The sequence below is a fragment of the Ptiloglossa arizonensis genome, chromosome 2, assembly GCF_051014685.1.
Source record: "Ptiloglossa arizonensis isolate GNS036 chromosome 2, iyPtiAriz1_principal, whole genome shotgun sequence".
Lineage (NCBI taxonomy): Eukaryota > Metazoa > Arthropoda > Insecta > Hymenoptera > Colletidae > Ptiloglossa > Ptiloglossa arizonensis.
The window spans coordinates 2,155,933-2,182,586 of NC_135049.1; the positions used below are offsets into that span (position 1 = coordinate 2,155,933).

A 26,654-nucleotide genomic window follows, 5' to 3' on the forward strand; every position below is an offset into this window, starting at 1 on the left:
TTTCCATACATAATGTATTCATTGGTGGAACCACTTTGGCAAAATATAGAATTAAACTCATAGAGTGTTTTACAGAACAGGTATTAGAGTGTGTTATAGGATATGTAAACTAATTAATAGGAGTTACAGTCAAAAGGTTTCCATGAAGATATCCAATGAAGATATTTTTAATGGATTATTCCAAAATCCAGATTTACTAATAACACTTTCGGACACAATTCCAAAAAAAAATAAAAATAAAAATAATAATAATAATAAAGGAACTGATTCCTGCCAAAGTTTTAAAAATATGATAGGATAAATATAAATGAATGTACAAATGTCTGACGGTTCGATTACAAAGTCTTATTGCGTCGCGTGGGCAATAGAACGTCTACGCATTACTTGTTAAAATAAAGTATTCCAATTAAGGATTGTTAAAGAAATGAATCTTTCAACCAAGAAAAGATTGTAATTCGAATCATTTGATTTTAACGAATCATTGAACCAAAGTAGAAGATGGTTTAGCAAGAAACATGACGTGTATTTAGTTTAAAGGTTCTGTATGTATGGTTTTGTCTTGCCGGTTTGGGTTTTGGTACAGTAAGTAAAAGTGGAGGCTTTTTTTTTTAGGTGGGGGAAATCTTCGGAAGCGTCCACCAACCCCTTGGGGAAGCACCAGGGGGTGTGTGGAATTCCCTGTATGTGGAAGGACCGGATGTGGGACCTACACACTAAAACCTACTACGGTGACCACCTTCGTACGTTATGGAGGGGAGGGGGGTGTAACCGAATCGTATCCAGGCTTCCGATCGTCCCCCGTGTTGTGCGATCGCCGCGCCTACTTTCATTTTCGGGGGGGGGGGGGGGGGGGGGCAGAAGAGTTGCCCCCCTCCTCTATTGCAAAATTACGGTTTTGCAGAAGGAGGCCTTCTACTTCTTCTGCAAAGCCTGGTTTTTAGATCCGCACCAATTTTACCGACTAAGACTAAGACACGGCGCTCACCTGCCCAGGCGTGTTACACCTCCAGATTGTGCTGCACCGTGTCCTGGTCTGTTGGACAATGTCAGCTTCTCACCGTTGTTTTCTTGTCTATACGGCGCAGATACTGCCCGAAGCAACCATGTCTGGACAGCACCTGCATCATACAGTAGGTGAGGGAGTCGTAGCCACTATCACTCCAACAGGAGTAGTCGTATAGCCTCGACAATCTGCGGGCCAAATATCGGTTCGGCCAGCCGCTGCTGCCACCGCAGCAGCCTAGATTATCAGTCCTAGCGTCTGAAGACTTCCACATCCCATCCCACCAGAACCATCCTCCGCCCGCAGGACTTACAACAGCTTTCCACGAAAGTCCAGCGGGGGTAGCTCCAGCAGGACGGTTGCCACCTCATAGGACACGGTTCTATAGCGACGGGTGATCCGCAATTCCAGGCGCTTATGGACCCGGCGCAGCAGAATCTGGCGCCCACCCATACGAGGGCCCCATATAGGACCACCCAATGAACCATGTTCGCGTAGAGGCGGCAAATCCAGTCGCTCCGGCTCCGCAAATTGAGAAGGAATCAGCCCAGAGAGTTGACTATTCTCTCCAACTGTGGGGCCAGGGATCGGAAATGCACCTCAAACCTCCAGTGGCTGTCGAGGATCAGCCCCAGATACCTTATCTCGAACCTCACCCAGACAACGGTCTCATCCACCCGGATCAGGCGGGAGGAGGTGGCTTTCCCTGAGGTGTTGAATAGCTAGCACTTCCATTTTATGGAGAGCCATCTCCAAACCTATCTCCCAGATCCGGTCGACGATGCGCCAGGTACCGTCTTCGGACGGCTGAATGGCCCTTTTCCAATCCTCCCTGACGGCCAGCACTAACGTGTTGTCAGTATAGTACGTCAGGCTGACGCCGTTGGAGAGATTCGTGGCCGCAGTAGTGTTGTAACTGAAGTTCCATAGTAGGGGTCCCAGTATGGACTTCTGCGAAACCCCAGAGTACACCTTTCTCTGCTCCATGCCGTACCGGCCCGGATACTGGATCCATCTGTCACGGAAGTTGTCCGTGACCTCTGCTCGTAGATAGGCGGGTACTCAATGTTCCTCAAGCCGCCGTCTGATTGTCTCCTCAGGGTAATACCCAACGACACCGCCAATGCCACCCCATCCTGGATGATGGTCGAGGCCGAGAAGGATCGGACGCGACAAATGGCATCGATCTTTGTCCGTCCCTCCCGGAAACCGAACTGGCACTCGGCTAGATCGGGACCACTCCGCGATAGGTGTCCGACGATGCAGCCGCCAGCACCCTTTCAAACAATTTGCCCGCATCGTTAAGAAGACACATGAACCGGTACCCTAACGGAGTACACAGGCCGGTTATCCTTCCGGAGGAGAACTCGCGCCACCTTCCAGGTGAAGGGGAATCACCTGGTCGCCAGGCAGCAGTGAAACAACTTCCAGAGGCCGTCACCAAGGACTCCCTGGATCAAGACGCAGACCTAGCAGGGCGCACCGTTAGAACCCGGGAAGGTATTTTTTGCCCTTTGCTTTCGGATAGCCGCGGCCAGCTCTTCAATAGTGACTCCCAGCTCGGCAAACCTGATGGGGTGACTCTCGCTCGCTGTCGTTACCAAGCCGACAGAGACGACGCCGCGCGCTGGTGTACTAGCATCGGGCCCGGACACACGAGGTCATCAAACCCGCTATTTCTCCCGATCACCAGTAAATAGCCCAACGAGGAGGTACCAGACCGATCGCGTCGCAAATGCTCGCGACGGTGCGCCCGACTTGAGCCACTTCCTCCTTCAAATCGGACAGCCTGTCCTTATCAAGACGTCAAAGCCTCTGTGCGGTGAAGTGCCATTCTCACATAGGTCGTAGTGCCGTAGTGTGTTTGCGGCGGTATCGGTGGCGGACAGGACCACCTAGTTATACCGGTGGTCCGATAATGTCCAGCTCCATCACCATTTCCCACCCGGACATTATACACATGACGCTGGGGGATCCAAACGTCAAGTCCACTATGGACCATCCTCCGCGTCACATGCGCATCATCTCCGATCCTCGATTAATAAGGCAGAGTGCGAAACCCGCCGTCCAGTTGCCCAGGGCTCCGGCCCTCCGTTCATCCTGGGGGAACCCCAAGCCACGGACTTGAAGTTAAAGTCCCCCAGGACAAGGATCAGCCGGGGTGCGAGCCGCGCAAGGTACTACCCCACACCGGCCAGGTACTGCTCGAAGGCAACGAAACCACAGTGGGCGATATGTAGCAACCGACCGCGGCAACTGTGCCCCCCACCAACCACTCGATGGCGACGAATTCCGCACAGCGCTTAAATAGGGAGCACAGAGGAGAACCATCGCTGCCCTTCCGTACAATCGCCATCAAGCCACAGGCGACCGCCACTCAGTGCGGATAGTCAAGGACGCGATACGGCTCGGCGGTGACTACGAGGCCAACCTTCCGCTCCGTAAGGACTTGGCACATAAGGTTCTGAGCCGTGCGGCAGTGATTGAAGTTGGTCTAGAGGAGGAGCCAAGGAGCCATTATTTACCGGCATCCCTTCCTCCTCCAGGCATTTTTCCCGCGCTTTCGACGGCAGCCTTACCGTCATCCACGTCCATGGCTGACGGCACTGCCGCTATCACCCCCGACTTTTTCTTTAGGGGCACTACACCGCTTGCCACCGCAGTTGCACTCCTTGTGGCCGGTCGGGGCCCCTGTGCTCGCCTCTTCTTCTGCTGGGAAGAAGGGACACAACTTTTGCCTTCATTCTCTGCGCGGCGGGTCTACCTATGTCTGCACACAGCGGGCACTTGGGGGTCACTGGGCATTGGCTTGTGCGCGGAAGTGCACCGCTGTCTGACGTGGCCTGTTTCCAGGAAGCGGTAGCAGTGAAATGGGCGCTCCGCAAGGATTTCAATCCTCGGCATCAGCCATACTACCACTAACCTCCCGACCTCTGCCACATTTCGGGCGTCAGGTACAGGCACCGGGCCCAAACCGACCTCAGGCCAGAGGGGGAAATACGGATTTCTCTGACCTTTGTGTCCTCCTCCGTGCAGCCCCCTATTCTGATCAGCGCCAAGCTCACCTCATTCCAAGTGCCCGAGTCGTTCAATCCATTCACGCGGAGTTCCGCATGCTTCGTGGGCTGAGTGACTCGGACGCCTTAGGTCGCCAGGACTTGGCTCATTCTTTGGGCGAGACGGTCCGACCTCACGTCGTTATCGGGTCCGGGGTCTCTAGAACGAGAGCTCCGGTTACTGCGCGCTTCGGTCAAACCGCCTCAATGTTTAACGGGGCCAGAGCGGTATTCGACCTAGTCATTCGCATCGCCTTCTCCTAAGGGCAGTCCAACGCGGTCCCTCAAAAAGCCAAGGGCAGTGCCAAAGATACTCTTGCGGTTGCAGTGAGCCATAAGTATTGTTGATGCCACTACCACCGCCGCCGCCATCCTTAATCGGGATGGCATAGACGGAAGTACTCGGCTAAAAAGCCAAACGGACGGCCAAGAATGTGGTCGCCATTCTCAGCAGCGACCGAGAGGGGGAAGGAAACGATGATGACCCAGCTCGAGAAGAAAAAGGGCGGGACGGATAAGCCTCAATCTCATCCACGGCGTCCCCCAATGACAGCAGCGGTAACGCTAACCGTCCTTAACTTAAATTCCAACACCGCGTGTCATATCTTAAGATTAGGGGAAATTTGTAGAGTTGTCATTTTCACATTTCAGGCGATTAAGCTAAAAACCCCGTCCCTCCTTCTGTCACGTACTACTAGTATACACAAAGCCAAAAGAGAAATTGAGAATAAGTTGTTGCGATGACCAATAGGAATCTTATGATACGAATGGTATCAGGTACCTTGGATGCGCCAGACCCGTACCGCAGCAAGCACAGTAAGCACAGTAAGCTGCAGCTCCTGAGGGGATGTTAAGTGCTACGCTTGTTTGGTCTTCCTTTCTGTTTAGGCCGCGCTAACGGAGATCACTGATATGCTAGCAATTGGGCGGCCAGAGATCTCTGTAAGATTGCGATAAGACTGTATGTAATACTTCAGATATATTTCTTCTACGTTCTTATCGCAATCTGTACTACGTATTATGAGATCCATTCGGTGATGTGTGCAGAAATATGAATTCTGAAATCACACAAGTGGCGAGAATGCTCTATTGATAAGTAAACAAATTTACGACGATTTAACATTGAGTGAATTATTATTCAGGGTGTCCAAACTAAAGTAGGCTACTTAAATATGTCCTTTATTTTCAATGACACAATATTTATGGCATAATTTAAATAGTATCAAAGGGGAAATACCATAGAAGAAAATCTTTTTTGCCCGATTATTGTTTTCATAGTTCTTTCGAGGTTATCGTTATTTTTCATTAGAAAAACTTATTTTTTTTTTATTTCATCTTGTAGTGGCTAAAAAGTTACATTTGGACATGCTTATTTAAGTTATGACTTTCAGGTGACCTTGAATATCAAAAATGTGATAAAATACTAGGATAATATTAGAATTACATTGAAACTGTTTATGTTATAGAGTACTCAATGTCATATCCGTCGGCAGTAATACACTTTCTGATACGATCAATCACGAATCATGATGCTCCTTCTACTGTTTCCAATGAAGCAGCAGTACAAGCTCTAATTATACAATTTATCGTGTCTTCTGGAGTGATAGGTTACTGTTGATAAATTTCTTCTTTCAGTTTTCCGTGGCGAAAGAAATCTGTTGAAATCAAATCCGGTGAACGTGCTAACTAAAATGTGGTATTATTACGTCCAATCCAACGATATGATAATTTTCTATTTAATATTTCAATCGCGGTTCGTGCGTAACAAGCTGAACAACCATCATATTGGTACCACATAATCGTGAAAACTATGCGTTTTCAGATAACATATGTCGAATTGGAGGGAAATATTCGAATTTGAAGAAATGGCCTTAATGAATCAATTCGATTAGCACTTACTGTAGTTGTACAAGAAATCGTTTAAAAAAAATATTTGGTAAATGTGACTTAAATCTGCGATTTAGTATACACGTGTCGCTTACACATACTATACTTATAAACTTATCGAGTTATTACACCTAAAACTGTATACATAGTATCAGGGGCCTGTAATCTACTATTTTTCAAAAGAAAGTTAAAATCAGATAGAGGCAGGTTTAACGCTTCCGTTATTAATGTAATCAGTCTTCGATATCGCAATTCACTGTTTCGAACACTCTAAAGGGAGAAAATGAAAGCAAAGAACGTTTTGCTGTGGATTTGTAAGTTTTAATTAATCGCCTGATAAGGATCGTCAGGTGGTCGATTATGATCTTTAGGTCAAAAATGAAACCGGTTTTCTTGTTAATTTCCTATCACGAGCTGATATAGATTAATTTTACGATGTTCGGCTGCGCGTCGCATTAATTGCACGAAAAAATATATGACAATGACACCGTAAAATTTGATTGGAAATCAGACTATCATGCGGTCACTTTCGGACTATTTTCTTCAAATATATGTAGTAGGTAACAAACGTATTCGTAAGCCGTGAGCATCTGACTTTAAATATTTAGTTTCGTATGTTACAAATGAAAAAGGAAATGTGGGGTAATATGTGCATTAAGGTGGTCCATAATTTTCAATTTCCGAATTTTTTTATCTAACACCTATAAATTGTACCATTTGATGAAAAATTGATTAGTGCAAAATTTTAGAGTGATTGAACAACGATTGAACCCATGCCACATCGGTGTCAAAGTTTCAAAATTATAGCGAATTTATGTCAATTTTGGATATACTTGTATTTCATTATTTTAAATTTGTGCGACTATTTTTTTTTAGTAAAAATACCATTTTTTAAATACTATATATATTAAGAGTATCTGTGAATTGCTTCCCATAATATAATTTACGGAAAGTAAAATTGGACTTTTGATCGAGTGCCCCTATTGTGATAAAAGCATTAACGTTTTCTCGAAGTAAATTGTAAAAAGAATTAAAGAAAACATTTCGAATAGAAAGATTAGAGTAACGGCAGTAACAAATTGATGCGCTAGCAAAAATGGAAGGGACAAATTTCTCAAATGTACTTCTAATTTCCAATGTGTCCCATTTGCAAGTTTAATGTAATTTTTTTCGTATATTACAGGTTGTACGCAACTTAAGTTAACCTTATCTAACGATGAACAAAAAATACCCTCGCAATCCGCACGCGAAGAATCTATCATAGATTAACCAGATTTTGTTGACGAAGCAAAATCGAGTCAACCAAAAAGGAACGTCAAGAGGAACGTAACAAGTTATGAATGCGAAACTTGTTATCACATTAGATAAGTCTTAAGTAAGTGATCGAGATGTGGTTTGCATCATGCTTGTTGTTGCTAAAGTATTAGGAAATAATTCAAATCATCTAATAGTCAATGAGTCTTCAATTCGATGTTACAGCTGCCAATTGTGAACAGAAAGAACTAAAAAATTACTTGAATCATTCCACAAAAATTTGCCGAAAATTATATCTGCTTACTGGGATGGAAAACTGTTGCGGTGATTAACTGGTAAAGAATCTGTAGAGAGATTACCAGTTATTATTACATATGATGGAAAGGAAGAACTGTTAAGAATCCCTTTTATTGAAAGATGCACTAGGAAAGAATAGACTCTGGCTGTATCAAAATTATTAGAGAATTGAAAACTGCCAAATAGAATAATATATTTTGACATAACATCCACAAAACATGTAGCATATTTACAGAGGTTGCAAATCGAAATTATCATACCAATTAATACGTTAATGTTGCGGCACTTCATCACACCCAGGTTGTCTTCACTGCGCAGGTCATCTGTATGAAAATAGGATTTTCATAGACTACGAGAAAGACGTTGATAATTTGGCAATTGTTATTGACATCCCACGCTCGGCTTCACCTGATAATAGCTTTCTGTTATCACAAATTGAACGAATCATTACCACTAAGTTGGATGAGCAGGAAGGAAAATTCCAAAGCTTATTCGAGTCGTTCCAAGCGGAGGTGGGGAGAGAAGTTTCTACTTTGAAAGAGATGGTGCAAGAATTGGAAAAAGAAAAGAAGAATTTCCGGTCAATAGTTACTTCCAACTTGATACTGGAAGTAAATATTATCGTTGAAATCAACAAAAGGAAAGGAAAGCCAGGCAAGATCAAACAACCTCGCTCTTCTAAATCTAAAGAACTATTGTTCTTGTGGAAATGTGGCTATGTACCGGTATTCCTGATGCGGGACTTGGTCTTAATAATTACAATATTTATAATTTTGATCGGAATAGGGAGGCAAGCGATCATGTGACAGGTGATGGTGCGTTAGTGGCTGACATGTACACGAGACCTTATTTGTGTAAACGTATTAACCTACAAGAGTCATAGGTCGAGCAAGTTTCTATCGAGGTCAAACAATTATCAACATTGTCAAACAATCGAAAATGTTGTGTTATCTATGCCACTGATCACCGACTTTCTTTTATTAGGCGATTAGAATCCTTCCAAAACACTGTGGCTGAATGATCCTAACGGCAATTTAATATACTTATATTTCTCTCCAGGTTCCTCACTCATTAAAGCATCTACCGTCTATGAATCTTTTTGTCTCTTAAACTTGTGTTAACTTAACTTTATTCGAAATGGTTTAGATAGAATTTTAGATCTTGTATTGTCTACACATGGGAAGCTCTCTGTCCTTCCAGCCACCGATGTCACCAATACTCACCCTCCGCTACTATGTTCTATTCCGTTTGACGTAACCCAAAGAAACACTTCACCGGTCACCATAAAGAAACTTTCCTTCAAGGCGAACTATTCAGTCATTAATAATTACCCTTTGTTCCTTTCATTGGGATAACTTGCTTTTCGAAGCTTTTGTAGATGATTCGGTAGAATTTCTTTATCCAGTCTTGAACGATTGTATTAATCCGTTTGTCCCTATAATCTAAACTCAAAGGACACAACATCCTTCTTGGTTCTCAACAGAGCTTATCATCAAATCTAGAGCTAAGAGACAAGACCACAAATAATATAAATAAAGTAATAAATTATCGGATTACCTAACCTTTGGCAAATTCCTGCCTGAGTGTAATAAATTGTCGTAAAATTGTTAGGAAAAATACATCGATGCAGTAGAAAATAATAACCCGTCTAATATTGAATACTTCTGGTATTTTATACATTCCTTAAATAAAGTACATTCATGGCCAGCATTTATACAATTAGAAGATGACACTCTTAGCGATGACACTGCGATTGCAAACGGCTTCGCTCGATTCTTTAGCTCGGTGGACGTAAATCAGCCAGAGGTATTTCAGTCATACGAGAGCGGTATTGAACAAGTGTTAAACATAAGTAGACTGGGTTTGGTCTAGAAGTGGTACAGTGACATTCGACTAACTCCAAAAAATGGAGAAACAAATGAAAAGCAAAACATTCTGTAGCATTTGTTTAAAGAAACGCGATATTACCATGCTGTATGATTTTTAATATCGGAACGATTTAGCGTACGATGTGGTTATTATTCTCTTTTCTTTTTTTTTTTTAAATAATAATGCTTAATTATTTATTTTTCGTACGAATAATTACCGAGTATTAATCTACAGAATAATAATTATTTTTCAACCAAATTCCTCGTGCTTTTGTTGTACCGGCGCAGCACTTCCTATGATACGATCTGTACAATTTTCACTGTGAATGACTGTATCTCGGAAATTAAACCCAGACGACAGTTATATGTACAGAAAAAAGTTGTTCCAAATCTTAGCCTATGTAACGTACTGAAAAATCATCAGGATCGTCCTGCGCATTCTGCATGTGCCGCATGCTTTTTTGAGCGGAGCGAATTTTTTTTGAGTTATACACCGATTTGGTGCAGCAGCAGGAGGAGAATGGTATTAAAGTAATGCACACAATTGAGGTGTCCCAACTGTAGAAAGCGGTGTCGGTACACAATTAGTTTATTTAGCTTGAACCGCATTACAAAAAGGTTATTAAAGACTGAGAGTAGTTAGTATCGCGGAGAAATTTCTTAGATATTGTAAAAAAATGAGATTGTCCCGTTGCGTGGTCATGATCGCTGTTACACGAGTAAGAAGCAGATGATTCTCTTCTAAAAGAACCGTAGTTTTCTAAGATGACCTGTCTACCGTTGTTAGCCTAGAATGGCATCGTAGTTCAATGAAACTAGTATAACGAGATTCATAAGTTTCGAAGATAATAACGAAGATTTATTTGGCGACGTTAGAACGGAGTTCAGAGATTCGACGCAGAGGTTGCTTGTTAATTGACTGACTGTTTATCTTATGGGTGATCACTGGAGTTACACTAACGCGGCGACACGGTACAGCGCGTACTATCGCACGAACCGAGCGCGAAACAGAGAAAGAACGCGAAAGAACGCAACAAATACCATCGGCTGTTTCTCACGGTGCCGAAAATGCTTGTTCGTTGCCCCGGAGATTCTGCGGGCGACTAATTGCGACTGACTGTGTTACGCGGGCTACTACTTATCGACGATGTTTGTTTGATACGTGGCGATTAGATTTCAACTGACTCGCGAGGCTCACCCGTACACGGTATCACGGGCACTGCTTCCATCAGGAAGAAGTGTGCCGTGACGGGCGACACCGGGTGCTACGGCACCCGACGTCAAACACTCGCTCAAAGATCCGCGAGCCCGTACGAGACTGAGCTTCGAGCTAGTGATCTCGCCTCCTCGTGGCCCCCGCTGGATACGTCTCGCCGGTGATTACTGTGCCCGCATAGAATCACTGGCGAGATGACCAAGTAGATCACTTCCCTTGCGGGACAGTCTACTCTCCTGATGATCCTTGAGCGGTGAAGGAGGGGTTTTTCCAAGTCCCGCCGCACAAAACATCTACGTGCGTGACCGTTGGCAGGGGTTGCAAGCTAGCCACAACACCGTTCGGTTTAGGCGAAAGCCTTGGTACGACACAGCTTGCGCATTCGGCGCCCGGGAAGCTGGTAGACAATCAATGACTCGCGAGGCTGCGACGAGACCGCTTGTCACCACGGAAGGAATTCACCTCTTTCCGCAGAAGAGGGAAATTTGATCGATGATTAAACCGCGCTTCCAGGATTGTGCGATGTCTTCGTCACCTGGTCCAACGGTCTCGGTTGGACCCAGCCAAATGGGTGAAATTCCGTGTACGTGTCTACATGAATTGACGCGCGCGTGTGTTTAGTTCGACGAACGGCGGAATCAAAAACCGGCACGTTCTAACGGTTTTAAGGTCCATTTATACACAACCGTGCCGTGTCTGTTCCGTGTCCGAATGTTAATACGTTTTAATTTATATGCAATCGGAGGAGCTCCGGAATGTGTCCGTACGAAACACGCTAGTCGGTTTAAAATTTGACGTTACAAAGCGTAAAATATCAACGAAAGAAAAGACGGTTTATAGTGTACAACACGATTAAAAAGGGGAATTTAATATTTACGAAAATTTTACGGATACTTCAAGACGATACAATATTCCTTTAATGTCTTACTCGACGAAAACACATTCGATTAGTTTTTCATCGTCCATTTTTAATATAACTTGATGCCGCATCGATCGATGAACTGGTCCAATCGAACTGCTCTTTGTTACTAACCGCGAAGTACGATGTCCAGACAAAACGCGTTTGAACAAGTCCGTGCTACGACCGAAAGAATATCTGTGGCTATCTGTGTAACTATCAAATATCCGTGTAAACTGTTTCATATGAAATCAGAGTAACTAATTTGATTCCGGGACCGGGCTGAAACACGGAACAGACACGACACGAATGTGTACGAATGGACTTTTAAACGGTTTCGCGAACATTTGACGGAATGTTTCGATTTCTTTGGAATTGATCCTAACAAAGAGGATTTTTCTGACAAACCGTTCTCGAAACTTCGAGGGCAGGACGTTCGCGAACGTTAAGTTTAATATGAGTCGTTAGAAGTTTCTAGAACGGAATATTACGTACACACCACGAGTTATACAACGAATTTATCTTAAAACTACGCGCAGAATACAATGTGCAAATCATACATCTAACTTATGTTTATGTAAAAGAATATATAGAGAAAACCCTTAATTCTAGTTTAGAGGAGTTTTTTGTTGTTGAAAACTAACAAAAACACATTATTTCGTCGAGCTGCCCCAATTTGCATTTCTTTTTCGTGTTAAAACACAACGGGTTTTTTAAAAGCCAGAAGAAATAAATTGATTTAGGGTGAAGCCACTAAATTTCTAAATTACTTGAATCATATTATATTGCAAATCTTAATTGAATCGTATTGAGATGATCGTCATATACTTTGTTTAAGTATAGCACAAAGTGTGAGTCAAGGGTGAGCATAGACTGTTCCAAGTGACAGCATCGAAAATAATATATCTGGAATAGTGTGGCAACGATCATTAAAACTTCCAATAGATTTATACTTGCGGGGGGGGGGGGGAGATCATAATTTTGAACATCTCCTTTAACCTATACCTGTAAAAAATACAAAAACTGGTTAGGCGTAAAACTGCGCCTTTGGTTAGGCGTAAAATTGCAATATCCCTATTCGCACGCATTATTACCGATCGAATGAATTTCTCTGCTAGTAAAGTACGATCATAATTATACGAAAGGTCATGTTTAGAAAGATTATAAATGTAGTTGTGCTCCCTGTACACAAGTGTCACAAAGTTTGGAATACGAAAAGACAAAGAACAAAAAATGCCTTCGTCGCCTTTCCCACTCCATCCACCATCGTGACATCATACTTTAAAGTGATCTTCCTTAAAGTTGTGCTGTTTCTAATAGAGAAAACAAGTTTCTTTTAGGTGGGAGTGTCGCGACGCGTAGTTCTCGAAGTGGTATTTTAGTACTACGCATTCCCATATGTCTAATTCAATTTGTACGAGTGAATTTATCAGAATGGACTCGTACATAATGTACCGGTGTTTCCTAGGAAGAGACTGAATGACTACGTTGATGTTAACTTTTCGAATCTTCAATGTTATGTGTTTTCGTCGAAACTAACTCGTCTTGTCTCGGTCTCGTTGAGGTAAGTTCGGTCGTCTTCGTGATTGGTTATTTCTGTCGGTGTCGAGGTATTGAGGGCGGATATTTTCACTAAATCTCAATAATAAGAAATTATGCGATTTTCCGGTGGTGGTGGTATGCAACATTTAAACTACAAAGAGATTAAGCGTGACGCATCTCAGGGATGGATGGTTGGTCCACGACCGGACCTGCCTCGATCGGCAGGCAGTTGATCACCGGATTTTTAAAAACGAAGGTTTTTCCTTAGGAGGAGCAATGAAAATTGTCTCTCGCTATTTGCGCCGCAACAGAGACTACAGTCTCTTTAAACGAAATCTAACTTCACTAACAAACAAGTTCGTTTAATCGTGTAATTATATTTCGTGTCACATTCTCTGGATTACCGATGTGTCTAATTCTTCGGAGGAAATTACAATTTTAAGGACATCGCTATATTTTTTTTATTTTTATCTTCATCGGAAACTCTTTTACAAATTTCTTTACCGAACTATAAACATAGCAAATACAAAACGCATATAATAAAAAAGAAAAGCCATTTCGATACACTTTATAGGGTTCAGTGCTACATATTCATGGTTTTCTCTACTGTAATATCAAAATAAATATAAAGAATTTAAAAAGATACAATTCTTGATTACCTAAAATTATTCTCGTGAATTCTGCATTGTCAACGGGCTTATTATAAAATTTTGTAAGTCTGAGATTGAGCATTCCAACCCGCCATCTTCCTAATAATCTCCAAGTTTATGCTTTTACTATGAGCTTTAGAAGTAGCTGCACATCTGGTCGAGTGAGCTGAAAAATAACTAATATCCACTGAATGTATCCGAAGAAATAGTTCTTAGACATCTTCGTTAATTCACTGGTCAGTTTTACATATCTATTGTAGGGTGCTAGCGAGAATTGCATGCGTGTGTGAGAGAGCGCGTGGGAGCGAGCGATGAGGCTGTAAAATTTTTTAATTTTTTGACAACGATGATATAATGCAGGCCCATCGTCTTATCAGCATCTTAGTAACCATCCGAGAGAACTAGCGCATTCAACCTGCACCTCTCGTATCCTCTACGATGACTACGGCCTCGTGACATAGGTCATATAGGTCCAAACCTAAGGTATAAGAAAGGCCATTGACCTGAACGAGGGCAATTGTTATAAAGATCACGAAGTATGTCTACTTCAAGTGTTGTCTACTCCAAATATATTATTGTTACAGTTATCTCCTGTGTGATATCAGTGTGAATATTTCCATACACCTTATTGAACCACACTATTGATTGCTAAAATTGAATAAAGCTTGAAATGCAGGAAATTTTTGTAACCTAATTAGTGGTTGAAAACCCCTAATGTTTTTATTAGATCAGGGAACTTAATTTTTTTTCTATTGTATCGCGCACATTAAAAAGAATTGAACAACCAACAACGCTATGACACCAATAGAGACTTGTATCAATATTTATGAGTTGTGCGCTCATAATCCCTGTAGAAACCAAAATATCGAAAAATTTGTTTCAATTCTCAAAATATTTTAAAGCAAGAAAATTCTCCGACTAGCTTCAGATGACAGCAACTCCTCGGAGAATTTGTAACGTAAGAAAACATAAAACTTGTACTTTTAATTTTAACACGATTTACTTTTGGGTAAATTGTAATTATATACAATTTATAAAAAAGAGTTTGAAAGGATTTGTATTATATTTAATAAATGCAAAGTAATTCTGTCGGAGACGTTTACCATCTCTCTCCCAATATCACGGCACGAAATCAGTGGTTCGAAACGATCATAATCCGATAAAAATTCGCTAACTTCAATATAAAAGCATCAAATTACACACAAACTGGTATCCGAATGTTTTCGAGGTCGCTGATTACGAATCTGAGGTCAACATTGCTGAAAATAAAGTGATAGGCCCAATTCGTTGAATGTGTATTTTATATAATTGTTATATTTACGCTAGTATTCGGAAGATGCCGAATTTATTTATTATAAATCAATAGTCAGAAATCATAAAAATAATAAATACTCAATAAAAACAAAATGGCGGATCCAAAATTAAATCATAATTTGGATTAATCAATCGAATCTTAAGAGGTTTACGGTAGACTAAGGAAACACTGAACTAGTTCTTGAATCTGAGAAAAAACGTATTCGCTGTCTAGTTAGTTAAATAAATAGTAACAGTTAGGAAGTTAAATGAATGTACAACGGTATGGCTCATCATCCGTACTATTGAAGCATTAATTGTAACAACTGTCGGAAGAGAAATCCTACCGCGAAACTCGCAAGTTTACGCAGCTGGAACCTTTTTGGTTATATTCTCTAAGGTTCATCGAACAATCAGAATCAAGTCCGACCTTGACGCTCGCTGTCGTAAAAAGTTACACCTAATTAAAGTTAATTAAAAATCCACTTTTGTTAAATTTCTTTTCTACTGGAAACAATAATAAGATTGTTGATGTAATGTATGTTACAGTGAAAAAATTGAAATTTGTTCCGGCTTTGAACCATCGTGCGACATCGTGACTCCAATCTTACGGCCGCTCGCGATACGAGGACACATAGGTAACTCATTTTCCATTTATTACTGGCGCGACATTTACAGGGGAAGGAGTCAGTCCCTTCCTCCGAGATAAACGCATGTTTTAACGAGGTGAGGGGCCCGGGCGTGGGGTGGGGGGTGGGGGACTTCCACGGCCCCTGCCAGCGAGCTTACACCACTGATTGTGAGTATGGCCTTTATTTACCGCACCCAGTAGCGAGAGATCCCCCACCTCCCTAATTTTCCGCACCAGGACACGGTGCTCACCCGTTCAAGCGAGGCATTGTTTCAAGATCGCCGGGACTTCCTTATACGGTACAGTAGGTGAGGCTACCAAAACTATCCAGCCACTCCCGATGGGAGTCCAATAGCGGACTATATTTCAAATTTAATTAATGGAAACAAAAATATTAAAAATGTTAGTGTCTTGGATGAATGTATCAATGTCGTTAGCTCATACGACTGTTTTTTTAATTTAATAAACGACAAGATATTGTAAAACATTATTCGCACGATACCATCGACTCAAAATATTAACGCTTTTTCAATTAAAATTTGCAATAATGTAATCATTGAAACAAAAAATATTCCAAGAAGAGCTTGGTAAAAATTTAAGAAACAAGTTACACTCTTTAAACATTGATTCACCGATTTGCATGGACCAATCGTTTATAGTAATTAATATTCAGTATATTAATGAATCTGAGATATTTTTGAGCATACACATTTTTCACATTGGCTGTTAATGAAGTCTCCTATGGACACACTGAGAAACATATAGAATGAACACATGAAACATATGAAAGAAATATTGGAAAGTATACTCCTCATTTACGAAATATTTGTAAGAATTTTATTCCGTTACTACGCGTAATGGGTGTAATAAATATATTGAAATACAAAACTGATCGAGAAGTACTAAATAAATATAAATTTTTATGAAGATGACAGCGATACCGAATATTCAGAATGATGATGAATTTGAAATTTTATTTCAATTTCAGATAATGAAAAAAACACTGAAAACACGGGAGAATATTAAATAATATCAGCTCGTTCTGTTGCCCCGTACATTTCAGCTAGTTGTAAATTATATTACTTCAATAATAACAGACGTTAAAAATGTTAGCCAATAATGGTAATACACGTTGGCATTCGACGTTAGACATGCTGAAACGTTTCGAAGAATTTATTATTATTTATTTATATATACGGGAGTAAACTTTCTTGAATACAAAGGAAAAGTACTGATTAATCGTGAGAACACAAACCATGGAACAATTGATACTTAAAGCTAACAGGAATAGGAAAAAAGTCAAGAAATTTGCAATACTTTAACATTCTTTAGAATCGTGTTTAAGCTATTATTAACATCGTATAGCGTAATATGAGCTTCCTCTAACATAATTTATATCGAATAACTGTGAACTTAAAAGACTCCAATTGCAATAAATGAAGCTCATAATTACATTATAGACCAACTGAAGTCCAAATAGGATACGATGTTTCTCAAGCGATAATAAATTTAGATCAGATAAGAATCGCACATATTAGTCTTAATATGTGTTTACTGAAAAAATCCCATCGCTTTTGAAGATTTTTTTTTTTATTAATATATGGCATTGCTCTTGCAAGAAGACCATGCTTTTCTGTTACATGTAATCGGCAGCGAAATTGTTTGCACCGATGGTGCACTGTTACCTTCGTTTAATAATTGTGTACGAATTTTTGGTACTGGCAGAGAAGAATCAAATATAAAAATATTAACTATTCGTTTTTCCATACGAAAATTTGTAACTTCCGATCGTCCCGATCAAAATATTTATTTTTAGACATTTTTTCAAATTAATCTTAAAAAGGAAACCTAAATAACAAATAGACATTGACAAATTAAAAAATATACATTAATAAATAATGCAATAATATAAGTTTGGTGCATCGATTTGATAGCTAGACTCAATAAATTTATAATATATCGTACATAATATTTATGTGTTATAAAAGTATAGAAGCAAAGTACGAAATACAAATATTATTATGCTCATTTACTTTTGTATAATAACTAGTGTAAATACTAAATTCAATTAAATTCAAATAGTCGCGTGCGAATTATCAAAGAATAGAGACGTGTATACGTAGCAATCTTTGAGAGTAAATGTACATAAGCGAGCCATTAAAAAAGTAAGAAATCAAAATTCAAAAAATGTATATTCACATTAAGCTTAGATCGATAACTCTGGTTAATTACGAAATCTAGCAAGGAAGTGAAGGAACATGTTCCTCATCGATATTCACTTCGCCGGGTAATTCAGTGACCATAATCTCGTCTTCTACATTTCCATATTATGAGCAATCGATATCGGCAGAACACCTATTATGATTACAAAAATTACAACAAACCACGGTACACATACCGAAACGACGAGCAATAATAGATCCCCCACTAATACAATACTAAAAGATATCTAGACAACACATCGATGTAAACGTGTCGGTTGAAGAACTTACGTGGCAACAAGTAAAACAGAAGATATAAAAGAAATGGTGATACAGTACTGTTGGAATACAACGACATTAAACCATGCAGTACTTGAGAAGTCATGGAATGGTGGATGAGCTCGATACCAGCTTTCCTATTTTTCCGTTGATGTGACGACGTGATCGATACAATCTGTTCAGTTGTTCATAACCATACTTCGCTGCATGACTGTAATATATTTATCTAAAAATAAACGTCCTATTTACATTTTCTCTTGTGCTAAACAATTCCATAATCCCACAAGTACGACCAGAGAACTACACAAAAAAGAAACAAGCGCAGCATTATGTCAATAAACAAAAGTCAAATAGATTCTCAGTGTTGATGCGTGCATACGGTCTGCGCAAGTTCTTGAAACCTGCCAGTTTATAACAGTATTAGTTCACATATCATACCGCCAAACAATGCTTCCGATCGACCCGTAGTCGTTTATTTGCTAATTACGGGTGACGGTGACCATAATCTGGAGAATTTGAACAGCTGAGAAACGTGAGAGGCAATCGAGGATTTTTTCCCGCCATTTCAATTTTCATTAATACTGTTTCCAAGAAATCCAGGTCGATATCGGAAAGAAAAATTCCTACTCCGTGTTTCCCTTTCTGTCGACGCAAATTAACCACATTTACACAGCGACCATAACCCAATCACACACAGCCATATCCACTTCTCGGACACACCGATTAACTAATAGAGACATATCTGTGTAAGCGGCAAACACACACGAAAAATTACATTCTGTGTTCATCGTTCTGTGATCATTCAGTAAATATTCTGTGTTCAGCATTCCGTATTGCACATTCTATGGTATTTTTTTTTTTATTCAATCAATATTCACTCTTTATTCTGTAACACATTTTGTATACAACGAAGAACGAATTCATTTCGACAGTCAAGCGTGACCAGTTACACAACCACAAACGGTCCAGTCTTATCGTTTAAAAAATGTTAACAATCCTGATAACATTAACTTGTTTTTTGGGAAGCAAATTCTGCGAAATAATCGATAATTTATCACTTATCGCAAACAAACAACGCAATACTCAGTGTTGGATAATAATGAATTGCTACAAGATAATACAATCAATGAGAACGTCAATAAAATACAAAATCCACCTTCAATATTTATGGATGACAAATTTCCCACTTATGTTAGAAAGTTTTATAACTGTCCGAACAGGTGAAGAGTTTCCCGGCAAATCAATTTTAACAGATTCGATCAAAATCAACACCAACACACTAGACGCCTACCGAATGCTCTTTTAGAGTTGTTATTCAAAATTTACATAGCTCAATTCCAACAATAGATATTAAAGATGAATTAGAAAAAAATGGTGTTTGAAATTAGAAGTGTCACTAACATTTATAGCTGGAAAACGAAAGAACCACTTCTTTTATTTTTTTATTCATTCATTGCAGAATAATAATAACCATATTACTAACGCAATTTTAAATCAATTACTCCAGAAATTCGAGTCTTTTCGAGACCAGAAGAGCACGATCACAAATTTGCTTACCGCTTTTATCATTCTAAATGGAAATAAAATAGTCTCCTAATTTCTGAAACAGATTTTACTGACAGAAGTGATTTTAATGTTTACAAGTACAAAATATATCATACCAATAATGTAATTATTGGTATGCATGCCGATTTCCTTCAAAACTCGAAAAAACAAGCTTGGGAGAGAAAAGATATAATTTATAATATTTTCACTTTTGAACCAAAATAACGAAGATATTGAAGTGTGAAAGATGGGAACACCAAAAGCAACTAAACCTTTACTTCTTAATACTCCGATGTATTTAACAACAAACCTAGACTATCTTACTACTACACGTGTGTGATTACGGCACGAATAATAGGGAACACTAAAAGCAACTAAACCTTTACTTCTTAATACTCCGATGTATTTAACAACAAACCTAGACTATCTTACTGCTACACGTGTGTGATTACGGCACGAATAAATAGAACTCTCGCGCAAACTGGACTCAACTGTATTGAACTTTGATCTTCTCTGATCTCCCTCGTGGTGTCGAATAACGTTCTTAAAACTAGTGGGAAAAAACAAAGGCAGATGTAGGATAACAAAAGATAAAAATCAGAAACGGAAAAAAGTGAAGAGAATTGCAGGAAAGTAGAGAAACCGACAGGGTAGAAAAATTTGGAAACTACCACTCGTTCGCTCTCGTGCGAGTCGCCACGTGTTTGCGTCGAAGACCGCTCAAGAGCGAAACAAGGAATCGCTGAAACTAAAAAAGAAAAAGCAGGAAATATAAAATAGCAGAATGCCAGAAACATGAAAGTATAGGAAAGAGCAAAGGAACTAAGGTTTACTTCGATATATTACAGATATTTGCAACAACTTTGGAAACGACGAACTCTATCGACAGAGCTATACTGGCAACGTTAAGATGCCACAATATCAAGCTATGTACGATATATTAGGTTGTTTGGTAAGTAGAAGTTTATGAAAAATCGACGTTAAATAATCAAAATCTGTTCATACTTATAACAAAAATCGATATTGTAGTATCCATAAATTATGGGATAAATGGACGGCTTGAATGTTAGGTGTGTGAGAGAAGGAGAGCGTAAGAACGTGTGTAGAAACGTGTGACCCAATACGGAGGATCGTAACCGACAAAAGAAGACTGTACGCTGAGACAATAAAGTTTTCAGGTGGCGATGATACGAAGCAGATCCACCATCTATTGCTCGTCCCAACGACCATCCTAGAAAACAAGTGCCATCTGCTTGCCTATGCTTCTTGTATCCCCCGAGACGAGTATGGCCTTTTGACCTAGGTCACGTAGGCTCGGAATCAAAAATATAAAGGGAACTGTAAGGGATGTTTAACAGAGGATTGTTGTATAATGTATCTCTGGTTGAGAGTCGTTGTCGAAAGTAGTCTATAAGCGTTGTTAGCCAGTGTTAAATTAAGTCACGATTTATGTGTACGCGGTGCGAGGAGGGGAGTTTCCTGTATCTATTGGAGATTTTGTCGCGACTGATTTTTCTTGTCGTTTTAGTGATTGTCTATGATTGGTTTCTTGTGTCGGTGTCGAAGTATTGAGCACGAATATTTTCGTCAAGTCTCATCAATAGGAAAATATGCGACTTTCTGGTGGTAGTGGGATACAATATATCAATTATAAACGATTAAGGGACACGCATCGCTGGGATATGCTGCGCGGATGATCGGTTTATGAGGTGGCATGCCTCGACCAGATTTTTAGATTCGAAGGTTTTCCATTTATGACGAGCAATAGAAATTGTCCCTTGCTAATTGCGCCGCAACATATATCATTACTCCTAACTTTAGTTACGATTACACTTATTTATACTTAACTTCAGTTTTTTGTTTGTAAGTCGTGACAATAATAATTCTATCCATCAAGATCACTCAAATTAAACTTCTTCTCGTCAGTAAACAATACTTTTCTCTATTTTTTCATAAAATGCATATATTTCTCTACAAATTGTAATCTCAACTTTTTACGAGTTTATGTTAGAGAAGCTTTCCCTCGCAGTTTCTTCTGTAACAGATTATTACGTTGTTGTAGGATACGAGGTACGCTTTTAATATTTATATTCCACAAACTTTACTAATGTGTTTCGCCATCATTGATGCATTCGATGCTGTTCTAAAATTGCATCTACATTCAAGCAACAGAGAGCAACATTTTGTCGATTTTTGTACTTCATGTTCCAAAACATTTCCAATATACGACTTATCTCACAATACACCTAGTGTATGACCTTAAATACTTCAAGGTAATTGGAACTTTAACCGATGATGGCAATTTTGTGAAAGCCTTTATTGTTACCATACACATCGTATACCTACGGAAGAGGACGATGAAAGTGACAATAACAGTAACGATGAGAAATTGAAAGAATTCAATTTAAATACTGTTGACGTACTACAAGATCTGTTACCAAAATATGTAAGATATTTCGTAAACACTCTTTTCTTATACATAACTATCGATCCAATGAAAACAATAAAAACCCTAGACGAAATGAATATAGTACATAATCAAATTATGTATAAATGACCGTTGTTGTGAAATACCGTGTCATGCTCTAAATCTTTAGAGATAATAAATAATATTTTAGGATGCATCTTAAGGCGACCGAAAGAAACACACTGGAAATTCCTTTATGACTCGTTGACACAAATGTTATATGTAAAAAATGAAAATGATCAATTATGTAAAGCTTTCGCGATTAAGCACATATCAATCGAGCAAAAATATTTATATAGGATGATAAAAGAAAAAAAGGTCTAAGATTTCAGCATAAAATTAATTTTTATTATTTATGAAAATTCGAGTCTCGAGTAAGTGAGTCTTTCCGCGACAAATTGAATGTAAATAAAGAAATATATATTTCCTCGTATAGAATAGAGGAATTATATATTAACCGTATATATTTCCTCAATATCTTGAATGATAAAGTATTGAGTCTTTTATTAAAATTTAAAAAATTTACAGTATGACATTCATTTATTATTCTATAAACGATGTTTCCAAAAATAATAAAGTTCAAGCAATTAATATAATGTATATGACAAATGTCGATTAAACACAAAAGAGTTACATATATTATTATATATACGTAATTAAATTACTACGAATTACTTCTCTGTAATTCTGGTCTACTTTTAGATATTATCTCAACTCGGAAAAGGTTTTCAAAATAACACATTACGACTATGTGTTATAATAATGAATGTCAATATTAACATTCAGTTCTATTGATTCATAGTACATTAAACATTAAAGGTGATATGAAAAAGTTTGTAAATATACACTGTACTTCGACTCTTTGAAAAACGCTCAATGTCAACATCAACTGCATTTTTTCCCGCACATTCGATTTTATTATTACAATTAATACGAATATGTAGTAATCGTTCCAATTATTATATGATAAATCCAATGTGATCAAATTATATTGATCACAAATGTTGTGTAAGATTACTGGATCAATGTCCGTGATGATTACCTGATTAATAATTATGATTATTACGATTTCTTCCAGTAATAAATTACTGTAATTATCGAAATATAGTTAATCACTGTCCAATTCTGCTTACATCGATCTGAATCGAAGTTTGTGACTTTTAACTGATGATTCTACAAGGATCTCTAAGCCTTTGAACCCGCGGGTTTGCCGACTGCTTGGTTTTGAAGGAAATTTGTTGACAGTCTTGGTTCTATGTGTTTGAGAACGCCTCTCTCTGAAAAGTGAGTCATTGGCAGACCTTTGAAGTTTAAATTATGCTTCAAACTACCTTGCGAAACTAATTTCTTATATAGAATCTCATTGGAGATGAGATCTCATTGTGAGATTGGACATAAATAGTTCAGCTACGTTACTCAACCTTTGGATGAACATCATTTTGTCACTTTCTCGTCCTTTTCTACTAACATAAAGATTGACGATCAAATAACTATTGATGCCGATGCCGATCCGGCCAATTTCTAATTCTCCGATACGAATTTATTTCTCTTCACTGCATTTTCCGACACAGTGCTTCCGATCTTTTGTATAAAGTCGTCCAGCTCCTTTGATCTGTTGTATTTGAGAAAGATCTTCCTCTCTAATTCTTTCTTGATGCAGTATTGAACCTAATAACTCCGCCGTAAATTAAATTATACAACACAATCCATAACTCTTGCGGTATCTCAATAGCTTAACATTTCGCGGTATTTAACATCTCGTTTACATTGACTTTAACTTTTGAAATATCTGTTTTAGTTAGTCTATCTGATCCTCTTATCTACGAAAAGGAATTCAAGGTCAATAAGTCTATTAATTCTCAAAATAATACATGGTATTTTGTGTTACACTTTTTCAGACCTCTCAGTCAATCTGTTTTGCCTCACGTGTAAACTTATTGGCTTGAATCCTATCTTTTAAACAGTATTTATCAATTTGTATTGCTTCTCGTAAAAATTTATTGGCATGAATCTGCTGTGAATTAGCTTCTCGTGCAAATTAACACAGAAAACGAAAACTGACTAACATGTTTTGTGTCTCGTCCAAATTCGTTAACAGATGTTAACAAATGTTACGATTTCAAAATAGTCGACGTGCTGGGTTTAATTGAATTCTTGTAACGCTTGATCGTACCATCAGGATTTTAGCTTCGATTTAGACACTCGGAGACAGAAAATTACTTGGTGACCCTTTGGTAAGTGTTTACACTCCCACACTTGATTTTTACAAAGCGACTCCTACTTGTCCATTGTTTGTTTTCACTGATCTGCATTATCTCCTGAAATTGTATCAGTGTAAGTTACTAGATCCATTGATTCCTTTATTGCAGCTATGCAAGTAGGTCTACCCAGCTTATCTCGTAACACTTGATCCGAAGACAGAATTAACTTGTCGAGTGATTTTGAACCAGTTGATCATCCCCTCTCTTTTCGCGACTTCGTGACTATGGTGTTTTAAATGTAAACTCTATTTCAGGTTTCTTCTTCGGCTTCCTTCTCTCGTTCTTCTGATGACGGAGAAAAAGAATTCGATCCGATGAACTTGTTATATCCTGAATTCTACAATCCCAACTCATTCAATGATTCTTCTATCGATATCGAGTACTCGATGTACCATATCAATATAGTGCTCGCAACCAGCAAACACAACCTCCCTCGCCTTTAGATCTATCTTACGACTCATTGAATCGGAAATATGGACGAAAGCTTTCGTCTCAAAGACTTGCAGGTGAGAAACATTAGGTTTCTTTCCGTACCACTCGCTGTATGGAACAGTATTCATGATTTCTCCATTTGGCATACGATTACAAAGATACGCTGTTGTTCCAATGGTTTCTGTCCACAGCAGATGGAGATCCTTTCTTAGAAGATCAGTATTGAACAACATTGATCCCATAGCAACACATATTATACGGTTTCATTTTCCAGCCATACCGTTATAGTATTTCACATTGGGTGGCGATAGCTCGTGAGTAGTGTTTATTGATTCGAGGACTTCCTTCATTTTTTTGATTTACACATTCAGTCCCATTATTGGTTCTCAAGGGGACTGTCCACTTTCCAGTTTTCTTCTCTGCTTTTTCGAAGAACTGTTTCTTTGTCAATCAGTTACTTCAAGACTATCAACGAAATTGTTTCTCACCATTGCCCATACAACAGTATTATTGATACTAGAAACCAATGGGGCTATTATACGAATAAGAGGTATATATTGGTTATCAATTATTCTATCATTAACTACAGTCTTCTGTCCATTCAGAAATCTCGTGATTCTCTTTCCATGGTAGAATTCATAAGCTTTTGTTTTCTTTATAAATATTGTTGAGGATAACGATTCAGAATTCATATTTTTACAATAGTGCACAGACTGCCACTTTCGTTTTTTTATACTTTTTACCGTTTCCAATCTGAAACGCTTTCTACAAGTCGCTTTCATTGGTTTTCCACATAAACGTACACTTGAGACCAGAGTCCGTTACGATGCATCCATATACAGCCTTCTCAAGTACAGGTGCTACAGACAATCTTTGCTTACTCATTATATCCATTGTTTCTTTTGTTCCCTTTTGTCATTCACCTTTCTTCGACTTTTCTGATTCGAACCAATAGTTCGATAAAACCATCGATTTACGATACTCTTAACTCAAACAGTTCACCAGATACGTCATCCGATTTTCCAGCAATATTATCATACCAGAGTTCCCAGAAAGAAGCTATACATTAGCGACATAAATAAGAAGAAAAAATTAAAATTCGCCGAGAAATTTATTAGTAATGATAATGCAATCTAAGGTAAAGTGATATTTTCGGACAAATCGAAATTCAACGTTTTTGGATCGGACGGACCAATTCTTTGGACACAAGCAAATACCGAAATGAATGCGTAATACAGTGAAGTATGGGTAGGTTGAGGGGGCTCGATTATGGTTTGGGGATATCTTACAGTAAGATATAAAAGAAAGTGTAAGAAATTTGGGTATATATGTTTGTGTAAGCCTTGATATTAATCCAATCTAGTATTTGTGGGCAATAATAGGAAAAGAGCTACAAAATTTGACTATATTATCTAAAGTACATTTGAAAGAAAAAATACTCCAAGTGTGAAATTCTATATCACCTAGCGTTACAAAAAAGTTAATAAACAGTATGCACAATCGTAATATATTACAATATATTATTCGTGCAAGAGGTGGACCTACTAAATATTAGAGTTCCAAAAGTCACTTGTTTAAATACTTCTGCGGCTTCAACGAAATTTACGTTTGTAAAAAACAATTCATAACTATTATACATATTTCTCGATCTGTTTAAAACTTTACCTGTATAATGTAAGTAGTCATATCTGTACACAGTGTGTAATAATATTTATGTATGTACTGCAAATCATACTTATTATATCTTAGGAATATTTTATAGTATGTGTTTGAACACTTTCGTGAGACAGTGTATGTAGATCATTTGAAATAAAATGTTGACGGGGTATGAATACTTTTGCAATTAACTGCATATTCATTGAAATGTATTTTCC

At 38.8% G+C, this 26,654-nt stretch overlaps 2 protein-coding genes across 27 annotated transcripts in view; one reads left to right on the plus strand and one right to left on the minus strand.

Moving 5' to 3' along the window:
* Positions 1-26,654, plus strand: part of LOC143143860 (tubulin monoglutamylase TTLL4) — a 554,572-nt gene that overhangs the window by 356,106 nt on the left and 171,812 nt on the right. For 21 of the 26 annotated variants that reach the window (XM_076305648.1, XM_076305652.1, XM_076305646.1 and 18 more), the window contains one exon: positions 15,514-15,602. The exons of 4 other annotated variants lie outside the window; for them this stretch is intronic. The gene's annotated coding sequence lies outside the window, so the exon portion shown is untranslated. Of the gene's footprint in view, positions 1-7,129; positions 7,322-15,513; positions 15,603-26,654 lie in introns of all 26 variants that reach the window. One more of the 26 variants, XM_076305655.1, reaches the window with a different exon arrangement.
* LOC143143607 (uncharacterized) lies at positions 1,047-1,990 on the minus strand. Its single transcript, XM_076305028.1, has 3 exons — positions 1,681-1,990; positions 1,453-1,575; positions 1,047-1,369 (listed from the first exon to the last, which is right to left on the minus strand). The coding sequence occupies exons 1-3, from the start codon at positions 1,988-1,990 to the stop codon at positions 1,047-1,049; spliced, it is 756 nt and encodes a 251-aa protein (XP_076161143.1).

What these genes read in the sequence shown, in the direction of transcription:
- LOC143143607 (XM_076305028.1), bottom strand. Translation starts at nt 1,990, where the DNA reads ATGGAGCAGAGAAAGGTGTACTCTGGGGTTTCGCAGAAGTCCATACTG. An exon ending in CCTCCTCCCGCCTGATCCGG is followed by an intron (nt 1,576 to 1,680) that starts GTGGATGAGACC and finishes CTGGCCCCACAG; the next exon opens with TTGGAGAGAATAGTCAACTC. An exon ending in TATATGGGGCCCTCGTATGG is followed by an intron (nt 1,370 to 1,452) that starts GTGGGCGCCAGA and finishes GTGTCCTATGAG; the next exon opens with GTGGCAACCGTCCTGCTGGA.